Source organism: Leuresthes tenuis, unplaced genomic scaffold (genome assembly GCF_036924035.1).
Source record: "Leuresthes tenuis unplaced genomic scaffold, fLeuTen1.0.hap1 SCAF_10, whole genome shotgun sequence".
NCBI classification, from domain to species: domain Eukaryota; kingdom Metazoa; phylum Chordata; class Actinopteri; order Atheriniformes; family Atherinopsidae; genus Leuresthes; species Leuresthes tenuis.
Genome location: NW_027325364.1, coordinates 9802495 through 9816352, shown reverse-complemented (window position 1 = coordinate 9816352; position 13858 = coordinate 9802495). Strand labels below are relative to the sequence as shown.

The 13858-nt window shown below is 39.0% G+C and overlaps 1 protein-coding gene across 1 annotated transcript; it reads right to left on the bottom strand.

Moving 5' to 3' along the window:
* Positions 1-1007: 1007 nt before the first annotated feature.
* On the bottom strand, positions 1008-7895 carry zc3h12aa (zinc finger CCCH-type containing 12Aa). The gene is made up of 6 exons (XM_072393855.1): positions 7767-7895; positions 6408-6816; positions 5790-5929; positions 3643-3877; positions 3428-3534; positions 1008-3285 (listed from the first exon to the last, which is right to left on the bottom strand). Exons 2-6 carry the CDS (start codon positions 6773-6775, stop codon positions 2249-2251), a joined length of 1887 nt encoding a protein of 628 aa, XP_072249956.1. The 5' UTR covers positions 6776-6816; positions 7767-7895; the 3' UTR covers positions 1008-2248.
* Positions 7896-13858: the final 5963 nt, after the last annotated feature.

Here is a 13858-nt window from a genome sequence, read left to right as displayed (position 1 = left end):
AAAGAAAAAAAAGGAATGTGAAACAAAATATCAATACTGCCTTTGGGACATCAAATTGCATTACTGCATACAGGAACTACTTGTTTAAGGTAAACTGTCAAATGGCATTCAACAAAAGCACAAACATATATATAAAGCTATAGATTTCTATATCTTTCTATCACACACACACGCGCGCACACACACAGGGTGACCTTCCCTCTTAGTCACTGTATATATGTGTATATATATATATATATATATGCAACAGAAGCACTTTAGCAAGCCTATGGGGAAATTTGTATGGAATTTTACTTTAAATTAATTTGTACCAAATCTGATTTTGACAGATAAAACATTACTGAGTCTTCGCTTCCTTATTGGCAGCTTCAGTACTTTTGTAAATCATCTGATAGCTTTTGTGACACTTGGCCTTAATAATTTTTGTGCCACTTTTGGTGAGAGAAAGAAAAGAAAAAAAACGTAAGCTCTTCAATAAAATTCTATCTCGCGAAAACTCCAGTATGGCAGAAATTGGCATGATCAGTTGCTTAGATTTGAGTTTGATGCAAAGAATATGACACTGCATAAACATACCTCCAAATCTGACACACTGGTGATGTCTAAGAACTCATAAAGCAGGCATGAATCTAACTTTCAGTTCATTTTATCTTGAGCATGCAAACACATACATAGGGTGACCTTCCCTCTCGCGCCCTGGAAAAACAAGATGAGTTTCTCATTTGTTCAACATGAGTGGCACAGCCTCCCTGCTTGTAAAATGCAGTGTAGAGAATAAGTCTGAAATTCTGTGAAATGTGACAATGAGTAAGTGCCACTTCTGCTTCTGATTGACCTTTTAACAGCTTGTAGTTAGGCTGAAGCTGAACAGTTTTGCTAACCCTTCAAATATCTCAGACAAATGTCATGACACACAACAGTCTTTAGTTTCTTACTTATAACTGTAATGAATTCTTATCTCACTGTAAAGAATTACAATGAATAAACAGAGACAACAAACCAAGACATTTTAAGGAACAAAGTTTGTCATTTTATTGTCAACTTAAATTATACAGTAACTTATATACATATAACTCTAATGCATTACATCTCTATAGACCAAACATTTATGTACCTATTATTTTTTAAAGGAGCAGCAGTTTGGAGAATGTTTCACAAAAAATAAGCACAAATCTGAAAAGAAAGAGGATTAATTCCTTTAGCTTAGGACAGAGTCAATCTATTTGTTTCCTCAGTTTGTTTCATAGTGAAATTATGACAGACTAAAAATATCTTGGAAGTCTGGATCCTCCGTTTTATTAATACCAACTAAATTGACTGTGTGGCCAAAATACAAGTAAGCATTATGTAGCTGGATGGTAAACAGATAATACTGAACAGCAGGCTGTTCATGGAGAACGACACCAAAAGTTTAAGATTAAGGAATACTCTGGAAAATTTTGCTTTCTTATTGCATGAGAACCTACACTGATCAATAACATCAAAACCCCTGACACGTAAAGTGAGAAACACTCATTTCAGTTATAGTAATACAGAGAAAACCTGCATCGTCGCATTCATATAGGAGTTACTTTGACACTTGTCACCTACCTAAACATTTTTACAGACTAGTCAAACAACATGACAAAGCACCTGAGGAGTTCACCTGCCCATCAAACTCCCCACATGTCATTTGAAGCGATCTGATGGCATCTGTAGGAAGGAGGCTAAATCAACAAAGGCCCCACATCTCAACCCAAAGGATACATTTTTAATGTCCCGGTGCCAAACACTCCAGAATGCCTGCAGATGTGCTTTGTTCACACCCTGACTGTTTGGAACTTTTTTTGCGGTGATATTGTGAGGACCTACTCAACATTAGGCAGGTGGTCATAATGTCATGGCTGATCAGTGTAAAAGAAGATCAGATTTGATGCAATATGCATCAACAGTCAAGAGTCTAGAATCTCAGTCGTAAACTTCTTTGGTCTAGAGGCACTTTTTATCCATGACTTGGATGACAAGATCACATTTGACGACAATGTCATACAAATAACTGAGAACAGTTTGGCTAAAATATTAATAAATAGTCTTCTAAAATGGTACAAATAATGGCACATTTTCTATTGGTTTTTGATTCATTTACTGATCGTGACTATAAAATATTCTTAAGAGATTCTGTTTGAGAGAATCGGGGAAAATGATCACCTCATTGCTGAGAGTAACACAAACAACTTGTCACTTTTTAATGGAAAGGATAGAACAATACTCAGAAAATCCCTCTGTGGACCTTCAGGTTGAGTATCTCGGCAGCCAGTTTTTCTGCATCCATCAGATGTGGGAACATCTCCATAACCGTATCCACCTGATGTGGGTTGAAGATGGCTTGCAGCTTCTTGCGCAATTCCGACCTTTGTGGGTCTAAAGCAACAGGGGGTGGCTGTTGTTGGCCCCAGGTTTGGTACTGATGATCCTTGTACGAGTGGCAAGAGTTATGAGAGTGTGAGCTATGGACCAAAGAGGAGAAGCCACTTGTTGCCCTTTCTTGGGGCAGCCCCTGATACGGATCTGACCAGTAGTTTTGCTGAAGATGGAGGGCTTCATTATAATGCAAATAGTTAGGGAGGCTGTGTTGGTGGGGTACGTTGTGTGGAAACATGTGTGGAGGGTAGGTGTCATAGGCAGGTTGACCTTTGGACTTAGTGTTTCCATCATGGTGCGGGTGAGCATAGGAACAGCACCTGCAGGACTGGCTGGTGTTATTTTTCTCTAAATGCACTGAAGCATGCTGGTGTCCAGTGAGGGTGCTCTGATTCTGCGGCCTGTGCCTGTGGGAGTTGCTGTGGGAATGCGAAATGTCAGAGTAGTGGCTGTCAAAAGAGCCGAAGCCAGAATCCAGGTACTCGTGAGACACGTTTGCATAGTAATGATTTTGCAATGACTGCAGTCCAGGCCTGTTTTTCTGACAATAGCCTCCTGTTACAGCAGATGGCATGTGGTAGGAGTTGTTTTTAGGGTCCTCCCAGTACAGGAGTTTATTTCTATTTGCATGTTCATTAACCTGACCAGGAAATGAAGAACTGCTTTGGTCTGTAGGGAGCTGGGTGTCTCGAGGATGGGGAGAGAAATTATGAGCAGGTACGTGATCAGACTGAGGCTGTTTGGGTGATGATCTTGCATTTCTCTCTTCTTTTACTGTAGAAATCTGGGCTTTCTCTCTCAGTTCATCAGCCAAGGACAGATAGGACTGGTTTGCCCGCTCAGGGTGAAAGAACTTACATTTGATGCCATAAGTGCACTTTTTATCTAAGGAAAACAAACATGGACACAGAATCAAAAAGGTTATTTATAAAGGTCATCTCATTTGGGAGACACATTCTTGATGTGTTCAACAGCTGCAACTGAAAAAGTGTTACACTTCCTGATCTACATTTTGCTCATTTCTTACCATATGGACAGAGCTGTCTCTTCTGCTCTACAGGCAGAGGCCTTTTCCTAAGAAAGTTGTCAAGGGTGGGGCCATGTCGACCCAGAGGGTCATCTGGAGGCATAAATCTAGATAAGAAATAAAAAACATCAATCAAAAAGTTACAACAGCACTCTGTCAGCACTTGTGTGTGCAAGTTTCCTTGAAAGTGCAAAATGGCCTCTGAGCTTGCTTACTTGTCATTCACGAATGAATACATGAGGAGCCTCTCCTCAATACACTTCTTCCACTCAGGTCTTTCCCCTTGGAGATCACGGTAGGTGTCATTGGATACGATCACTCCATCTGACTCGTATGCCAACTTGATGATAAAGCGGTCATCGTAACAGACCACTCGCTTGCCCCCAACGCGGCGCGAGGGTGTGAAGACAACTCTTTTCCGCTTTTCAAGCTCTAACAGTATGTGCTGATCTGAGGATACAAAAAGTCACAAGATAAAGACACAGCGCAGTAGACGGGGTACATTTTACCTTTTATTAAGTATCTAGCTTGTAAATCATACTGTTTTATTGATTAATATAAACGGCATAGCTTTGTTAGGTCAACCAGAAAGATTGCGATAAAAATGCAACAATCATTTCAGAAAGAACCAGTGATCATTTATATATATAAAAAAACACTTTTAAGAAGAACATTACATTAACTTTATAAACATCATCATTATCTCTACAGAGATGATATATTAACACTCATAACTTATAATGTGAGCCCATAAAAACATAATACACACCGATGCTGATTAAACAACTTAGAAATGGCATTAAGTGAACCATGAACAGTGTATAATTGAACAAAAAAAACAGGTCATGTAATGTTTATCTAAAGGCACTTTAGTGTCTTTACTGTCTAAGTATTTCTGTTTCTGGGTGACTCGTTCCTTGACTTCTTGCAAAAGATGGCTTTCAGCAGTAAACTTCACAGTGTAAACAGACTGCAGTAGGTGTGGAAGAAAAAACATCTGAACTTCCTGATGGGACTTTCCCACCAGTGGCTGTAGGCTGATTTTTACTTCCTTGTTCACGAACTGAAAATAGAACCTTTGGATTGCTCCACCCAGGCTGTTCAGTTACTTAATCACAAGAGCCACAAGGTGTTAATGTAGCAGTTTTAAGAAAATGGTTCACCCTTCATTGTAGGGATTAAAGACATGAAGACATGATATCAATCTGGAATGTAAGGCCAGACCAAACATTTACGTGACTCAGCTGTTCGGAATGTAAAGCCCTTTATTTACTGCTTTGTGTAATGAAGCAGTAACCAACCAGTTCAAGAAAATCAACCATTATAAGACCATTCTTGCTCTCACTTTTCTATACTGAAAATCTATTGCAGAGGCTAAATAAGGAAACCTCTGATTTACAATTCTAACTGCGTTTCCTGACACTTGATCATAATTCCCGTAGTTCTGCCTGTACAATATTATCGCATGAATCATTCATACGGGATTATGCAACAGGTTCAGCTACAGAGTAAGAAGAGACCGAGTGGGTCATATTCACTTCTCTTGATAAAAAATACCTCTCTTGAGTATGTATCCTATTTGTTTATCATTTGTTGTTAAAAAACAAACATTAAGTCACCACCAGCAAGACAATAAGCCCGCTGATGCAAAAAATAATAACATTGAAAAAAGAGTCTCCATTATACTGAGCTGTTAAAATATTTTTAGTTCTTAGAATTTAATTTATTAGAATATATGTGACTACACTGGTAAGACCAGCCAATGACCAAACACCTACGTCATTTTGTGTTCCTATGGAACCCAGAAAAGACCCTGCCTTGGAGAAAGAGCTAAAATGGTTATAGGAACTGAGGGCTGTGGTCCCTAGTTCCTGTATGTCCGAATGCGCGAAAAAACGGCCCTATTCCTGAAAAGGTTATGGGAACTGCAAAAGGTTCCTACAGTGGGAATGCACATATAATCTTACATGCACAACAAAGTAACTTCCTATATTTGATTTAGGCAGAACTTAAAATCATATAGATTAGCTATCAATACTGGAATAAAGTCTACCTCCACACTGATTAGTATTTCTGCTTAAAAGGTATTGTGTAAGGTCGGTGAGCAGAGATGTATGCTTCCTTATTGTCAGTTAGCCTTACAAAACCGCTGCCTCTGACTGTAAATTAAAGAAAGAAAATGCATGAATTTATGTCAGTCCTGTTTGAACTAGACACATAATTTGTTATCCATCTCTGTTATGAAAACTCATACCCACATTTACTTTAACCAACTTCTTATGGATGTTTGAGAGGCTAGAACTGTGTCTCTAGTCTAGTTGATGGGAACCATCTGCCTGTTTTTACATTTCCTGTGTCTCACCTGTTAGGGGAGCATCAGCTCTGGGCTGTTCTTTGCGCCAGGAGGGAACAAACACGGTAATGGAATTATGACCTCTGTCCAGGAAGAACTCCACTGCCAGCTGTATGCCCCGGCATGAGAACACTTCCTTGTTGCCGTGACTGTAAGACAAAAAAAAGGGTGGGGGTGGAGGGGGTAAAACAGTTATTTGAATAGAAACAATATAAAAGGAAGCTGCAGAAATTCAGTTGATCTGTGTAAAAAAAAAACGTGTTTTTGAATGCTGCCACTGAGGGAACCTTCACTCTGCCTTTTACTTACTGTGCATGTGCAGTTTTACACTTCATATCTGTTAAAGGGTGGAGATCTTAAAGCTGTGAATTTGCATATTGTATCAGTGAGTTTTACCAAACCATTCATTGTGGTCAAAGGTTGTAAAAGTCTCAAGTGATGATAGTAACTGAATGTAACAGGATCACAGATGAATGACACCGATAATGACTGAAGGCAGTTTGTTATTTTAAAAGTACAATCCTTAGATAATTAACAGTCAAATGAATAAAAGCATAAAAGTTGTGATAAGACATTTTAAATTAAGTTGGTGATATCTAAGCCATGGGAAATTTTGATAAGGATTACCTCATGGCAACATTGCTGCCATCAATAATAACAGGCCTAAGTTCTGTGTCTGCACTCTGTTGGTCCCCCGGTTGTGGTGACATCCTGCAGGGCCTGAGAGCCCAGCTGGGATGCAGCAGAGGGTCTTTCAGGTTCGTGCTCTTCTTATCACTTTCCGAAACACAGGTTGCACTGCTGGTTCTGCTCCTAACAAGCTCCCCTAACACTGAGTTGGTGTCTGTGTTTAGGCCCAGCTTGCTCAGAGCAGACTTCACCTCTGATGTGGAGTAACCCAGCTTCCTAAATGAGTCCACTCTGAGCTGGAGCTCCTCACTGTCTGCTTCCAGCAGGTCTGAAGCTAAATTCTGACTGAGAATTACTTGGTCCATCCTCAAGCTTCGTTTTGCAGCATAGAAGAACGTCAGTGTGACTGGAAAAAAAAGAAAGAAGAATAGACTTGATTAGGAATTCCATCCGTAGTTTAACTGGGTATTTTGATTAAAATAGTTAACATAATCAAATCAACACTCAACACTGTTTTAAATTGATTTCATCCAACTCTTAACTGAAGCTGTATGATGTTTACAAAGAGAAAAAAACCCATTAAATACATTTTTGAATAGCCTTACAAAATTGAAAATTAGCATATAGATTTAGTTAGCAATTATGCCTTTTTAAAAACTATGACATCAATAGACCGAAATCTGTATCTGGTTAATTCATTTCTTGGCTTAAAGAAAGAAGGAAACAAACTGTTGAAACATACTTGCCTAGAAGCCAACGTGAGTTTGCCTCTTTTCATGTCTTACTTTAAAGATTATGCAATTTTGGGAGTCTTGGGTTAACGGGGCAAACAAAACTACATATTTCATGATCTTCAAGATTTTCTGATCAACACTATTTTGATGTTTTGTCAAGCAAATGCAAATGGATCAACGAAAACATACAAAAACATACAACAGCACTTGTGATTAAAACATACAACAGAATAGGTGAAACTTTGATAACCTACAGGTTAAGGATCCCTGATCACCCTCTTAAAAGAATTACCAGTTGCCAATGAACGTATGGCATCATCACATTCGCTACACTTGATAGAAGTACAAGCAAACATCAGAAGTTAACTCTGATGTAACCTATTTTTTTGTCAACTAAACAGTATCGGTTGGGAGAGTTGTACGGTTTCTGGTAAATGACAACAGCTCAACATAAAAAGCGAAGTTTGCGCGAGTTTTGTAGCTACAACTCAGATTTAAGCAACAGAATGCCCACTTCACACGGGTGTGCACCTCTACCTGACTCAGCCACGGACGGATGATCTCCCTGTCGCAAACCAACAGGCAGGTAAACAAATGTCACCGCAGAGGAGAAGCCACTCACCTCTTACGTTTGTCTCTTTGCCCTTGTGTCCATTTACAGGAATAAGAAACTCGAAACAAGTCGAGTTAAGGTTTGTAAGTACCGTGAAGTTTGGCACGGCTCATTCTGCACCGCCTACTTATAAAAGTCCCCCCCCCACACACACACACACACTACCACCACACACACACACACACACACACACACACACACACTCCACCCATGTTCCCTTCACGCCGAGGCATGCAGAGTCATGAGAAAATTTGCATGTTAAGAGAGATAACAGGACGCTCCTTTTCCACTTGTTGTCAGTCTGTGGTGTCGGGAAGTAATATGAGAGCAAAGATCTCTTTCTGCATTTTCATGCCGTTTGATGCTGCAGCTTTTCTCAGTACTTCATTAAGAGGAAGTACAGAGAAAGATAACCTGACCTTTGCTGTAGCATATTGGTTTAGTTACACAGCACTTGAGCAAACATGGAACAAACATTCACTTCGGAAATATGCTTAAAATGTTCAGTGAGAATTTTTTAGACTTTTACCTGTTCTGAAAATTCAGCCTAACAGGTAAAAAAAAAAAATCAGGTTATCCTCAAAGTCAACTGTTTATGTTAATTTTGTTATGAATTTTGTTAACTATGTTAGCATTATCTGCTCCCTTTATCATTGTTATCGTTGTATTCAAAATGTGACACATTTGGATTATCTAATGAGAAGCATGTTTGTTAGGGAGTAACCTCAATCTTTGTAATTAAAATAGTTACTCTCTTCTCAAGTGGATTTTTCTAAAGGACAAGGCACCATCTAGTGGTCGAGAGGCCAAATAACACAAATCTACCAACGCTGAATAATTTTATTTTTCTATAGAAATAAAACACTTATACCCGAATAATGTTACCAGTTAAAAAATTAACAACTCGTTTTAAACATGTAATGGTGACAGAATTATTGTTTGTGGCACTGATGTGAAGCAACTAATTCACATCATTGCTAGATTTACTCAAGCACAAATTCAAATCCTCGTTGTAATTTTATGCTTGCTTATACCCAACCCAAGCTTGCTTTTACTCATATTCCACACCAATGATCTGATGTATAGTTCATGATCAATCTACATTCTGACATAGAAAACAGTTAAAATAATCTTCCTTATAACAAACCACAGCCATAAAGCTTTTTTAAAAAGGTAACTTCTTATTTGTTCAAGTTTACATTGTGGTTTACAAAACAGCATTTCAGCATAAGGACTACTTCATCCAGACGTCCACCAACCTCTAAAGCTGATCCTCATTAAGGATGTTAACACATTTACTCATTGAGCTGACACTTTTCTCTAACTTCAAGTGAGGAACAAGTGAGCAAGTCTCAGTGCAGTAAGAAGCCCAGTAAAATTATATTAACATGGCAAGTGTGGTGGGTTCTGTTTTTGACAGAAAGTCATAGAGTAATTAGGGGAAAGTATAAGGATGAATTCTGAGTTCTGTAAATACACAAGGTCAAAATGAGTCAGCTTATCAGAAGGTATGTTTGAACTGATCTTATCTGCCATATCCTTTTGCCAATTTTATTTCCTCCAACCGCAGCTGCTACCTGTAACTGCGCATAGCTTCATATTTAATTATTTGGCCACTAGATGTCACCCTTGCTGTATGATATCCTACCCTAAAGTCACTGATCTAACCAAGCAGATTATGGACAGTGTTGGTCTGCAAGCAGTTGTGGCTTTAGTGGACTGCTGGTTAAATTGGAAAGATTTGTGAGGTGTGTTTGTGTGTGTATGTGTGTGTAAACAACCCTTTGTGTACAGGGTTAATGGCATGGTTGGCTTGGACTCACCCTGCGTGGAGCTGGTTAATGGCATATACAGAGTTGAGTTCCAGAGAGTGGAGAAAGTAATCAGGACCAGTTGCCAGGCGGTTGCCTCCTCTGAGGGCTCACACCACTGGTCCCAGGTGTCTGCAAGGCCTGATATTATGGGGCAATGAGCTGCATCCGGGAACCATGGGGTTGAGCTTCCGCAAACACACTCACACAGATGTATTTCCAGAGGACACCATACCGACTAACAATTTTTACCTAAACACTCACCCTAACTATAACCATTACCTCCCCATCCTTAACCTTGCACTTAATGAATGGAAAATATTAAAAGTACATGAACAAATTTCTTTTCACTTTAGAACAAGTGGATTATGTATGATTTATTATGTGGGAGAGTCTACAAAAATGCTTTATGAAGTAACAGCTGTTGCATGACACTTTGCTAAAAGAACAGTTATTTACAGCAACAGAGAATGCAATCTGTAAAGGCACCATTTAGAATATAGCAGCCTCTGGTTTAGTACATTGTTTTGTAATTTATGGCTAGGTTACACTGGAAGGCATTATTGGCATCCAGAAAACTATTGTTCAGGAATGCAAATCTTGAACCTTGCTGAGAATCCAAGTGCCAAGACTTGATGAGCTTAGTGCAGATTGGGTGTTGTGAACATCTAACGCTTATTTCCTTAACATCTTGGGGGATGCATTGGCCTGCTCAAAGGCATATCTTGTCCCTCCAGGCAGGTGCAGTTTGGCAAGGCTTGTTAAACCTGAGACAGTTGATCAAATATTCAGCCAGACTCATTGTGTTCGTTGAGAGCTTTTGGATGTGGTTGGGATAGTGGCGTGCTGATAAAAAACAGCTTTGTAGTGCCTCAGTGTGGGTCTCCCTTTGCTATTCCTTTCAGTGCCTGCCCGGGTCAGCCATCTGTCAGAAAAATTAATTTTTGTATGATTTCTTTAAAAAGATCCAAAGTAAAGAAAGCCAGCCCTTAACTGAAGTAATCCATCTTGCGCCAATGGTGTCAGAGTGATTCACGATTTCCAATTTACCCACGGTTTGAATCTAAAGTAAATCAGGCAGGACGGCTCTACCCTTTGTGCAGCCGGACGACAAACCCTCAGTGACAAGAGCTTTCAAACGAACATATCCCCCACATTCATCTTGTTCATTTATTACCCCAGACATCCTACAACTTGTCCTAAGTAGAACAGCAAGCAAAGACCTCATGGCATTGTGTGCGAGTATCAAGGAGTTAAGGCTTTAACGCTGGCTAGGTGGCTATATCATTGAAACAAAATTGGACTAAAGAGGAGTAGAATGAAAAGGACCGAAGTTTTGAATCTGTGTTTAATTTAATTTGCTTTGATTAGTGGCAACTGAATTCCCTGAGCAGCATGTGAGCAGACAGCTGCAGTGTAGCATGCACCTCAGTCTGCTGTTCATGGATACCAGCTAAGATGAAACTGAAAACATTTGGATCAAGCGAAAACATAAATGCTAATTCTTTTTGGCCTCTCTTTGGTTGGTTTAGTTTGACAGTCATATTATTAGTCAGCAATTATTTACGGTATATTTGAAATGTTATTTAATTTTTATGCACAACTACAGTCATCCACTGTGTTCATACAACTAAACTAAGGACGATAACTTATTATAGGTGGGGTAGTTTGTTTGTATATGCATAACTTCCCTTTTGATAAGAGCAATGCTGTATTCATGTACCATGGAGACAGAAGCCTGAAATCCCAAAATTTTCAACCTTGAGGTCAAGTTAAACGAAGCAGCCTTTGTGTTCACAGGGCAAGCTGCCTTTTTGTGAAATTTTACCCAAGTTACCAAATAAAAATATCTTCTAGAATCGTCTTTCTATCTTTTTTCATTTTTTTTTGCAGATTCAAAAATTCAGAGAGAGAAAAAGAGACAGACTGTACCAGTCTCAGAACAAACAATGAATAAAAGAAAGAATGAATAAGTGAAATAAAATCTAATGTACTGCTTCACTTGTTTTACAGTGGTTATGTTCTAAATGCATCTACATCACCACACAGGAGGTGAGGCGGTGTGCACTACAGAGTTTAGGTGATAAGTGACAGTCCAGGAAACATTCTGAACAGCAAAGTCAGAACTAACAAGGAAAATACCTGCAGAAGGCGTTGTTGCTGAGAAAAACACCAGCACACACTTTTAGGGTCTTAAGATACAACTGAGTGGCAAGACGGCCCCATGTAATTTAAGCTAAAAAGGAAGTCAAACCAATGTGCAAACTATTTTTCAAAAAAGTTCTTCAACCCAAAATAAAAACATCTGCTTGTATACTGAGATTGGACTTGCAGCTGAAGTGTATGATATGATCAGTTTTGTTAATTTCTACTTGGACAACATACTCACCTTCAAGTGAAGCTCAAGCATCCTCATGTTTGTTTTCTTTTTGCTTGTGCCAGATATTCAGATTCAAAACCTATTTTACTCACCATCTCTTCATCTGCCGTAGTGCCCTGCTCTGAGCAATGATTGGTCAGATGTTGATTGTCAATCTTTGCATCAATTTGAAGATGACAGACCTGAGACCTCCTTTCTCTCACCATGTGTATCATGAACAATGGCTTGGGGGCCTTGCTGCTGCTTGCAATGGAGACATTCAGACAGGTATAATTGGGGCATTTTTGCAACATAAAATTATGGCTCCATCACAAATCACGGCTCTTATCACAGTGCATGTTCTGCCTTTAGGGAGAGGCAGTTCAACTGATTACTTATGAATGAGGCTATATGTTGTGTCTTTTAGGGACATTCAGCTTGCTAAGTCTTTTATAAAAAATGACAAACTATCATCATTACGTTTGTGTTAGCAATTAATCAAATGAGCATATGTATTTTAAAATGGGTCACTCATAGTTTGAACCCTCAGAAAATTATCAAATTACATTGTCATTCACATTATTTCTATTTCAGTGCATCTTACCGTATTGTTTTCATTTCACTGGCTTTCACTTTGCGGTTTTCTTCAACCCAGCCTAATAAAATGTGTCAAACATAAGCTGATCCACAGCATGAAACAGATTTTGTTCCTGGTTCAAATCTCAGCTGGGGCCTTTCTGTGTGGTATTTGAAAGTTCTCCCTGTGCATGTGTGGGTTCTCTCCAGGTACTCCAGCTTCCTCCCACCGTGCAAATATGCACAAAACCGTCACAAAACGTAAACAAATACTCCCACACTCACTCACTGTTTGTTTAGGTTGAAGTCAACTCAACCACTTACTGTAGATATGAAAAACGTCTGGGTTTGGATCATGGCTTGCCTTAAAAAACTGCCAAGTCAATAAGGATTTGCCAAAAATCACTATGGGTCATTAGCTGGAGTCAAGCCTGTTCCTCGTAAAAAATTCCACAGTCAAATAGAATTATTAGATATATTGGAAATAAATGTATTCTTGTCCAATCACATTTTACACATCACTCTCCACCTAAACCCTCCTGTCCAGACAAAGCTACATCCAGCTTTTAAAAGACCAAGATAGCAACCAAAGGTTTTCAAAGCATTGGATGACATCACAACAATTATGTCCACTTCTTGTATACTCTGCTCACATCACTCACAAGAGAGTATTATCATTGCTAATCAGGTAAAATGATCCTTTTTTGACTTTGGTTGTCAGTCGGTTAAGTTCATTTTACATATTATATTCTTTATGACTGATTTTAGTTACTGTTTCATTTTCACATGTTGCATGGTTAGCTTTAGGAACAAACCATTTGACAAGGAAAGATTATTTGTAGAGCACAATTCGTACACAAGGCAAATCAAAGTGCTTTACAGCTTCATAAAATCACAAGAAGGCAAATAAAATCATTCCATGAAACATAAAAATAATAATTAATTAATTAGATTAAAAGCGAAGAGTGCAGATAAAATACTTTCATTTGTCATATGCACAGCTAAAAATAACTATTTTCAGCCTGGATTTAAACATTGTCAGAGTTGAGGCCTGTCTCACATTTTCTGGAAGGTTTTAGGAGCATAAAACTGAAACGCAGCATCACCTTGTTTAGTCCTGACTCTGGGCAGCAGGAGACCTCTCCCTGAGCTTCTCAGAGTCAGAGTTGGTTCATATGGCTCTAACATGTCAGAGATGTACTTTGGTGCCAGACCACAAAAAGACTTGTACACAAGCAGAGATGTTTTAAAGTCTATTCTCTGAGTGACAGGAAGCCAGTGCACAGACCTGAGCACTGAACCAATATGGTCGTATTTCCAAGTTCTAGTCAAGATTCTAGCATTCTGGGTGTTCT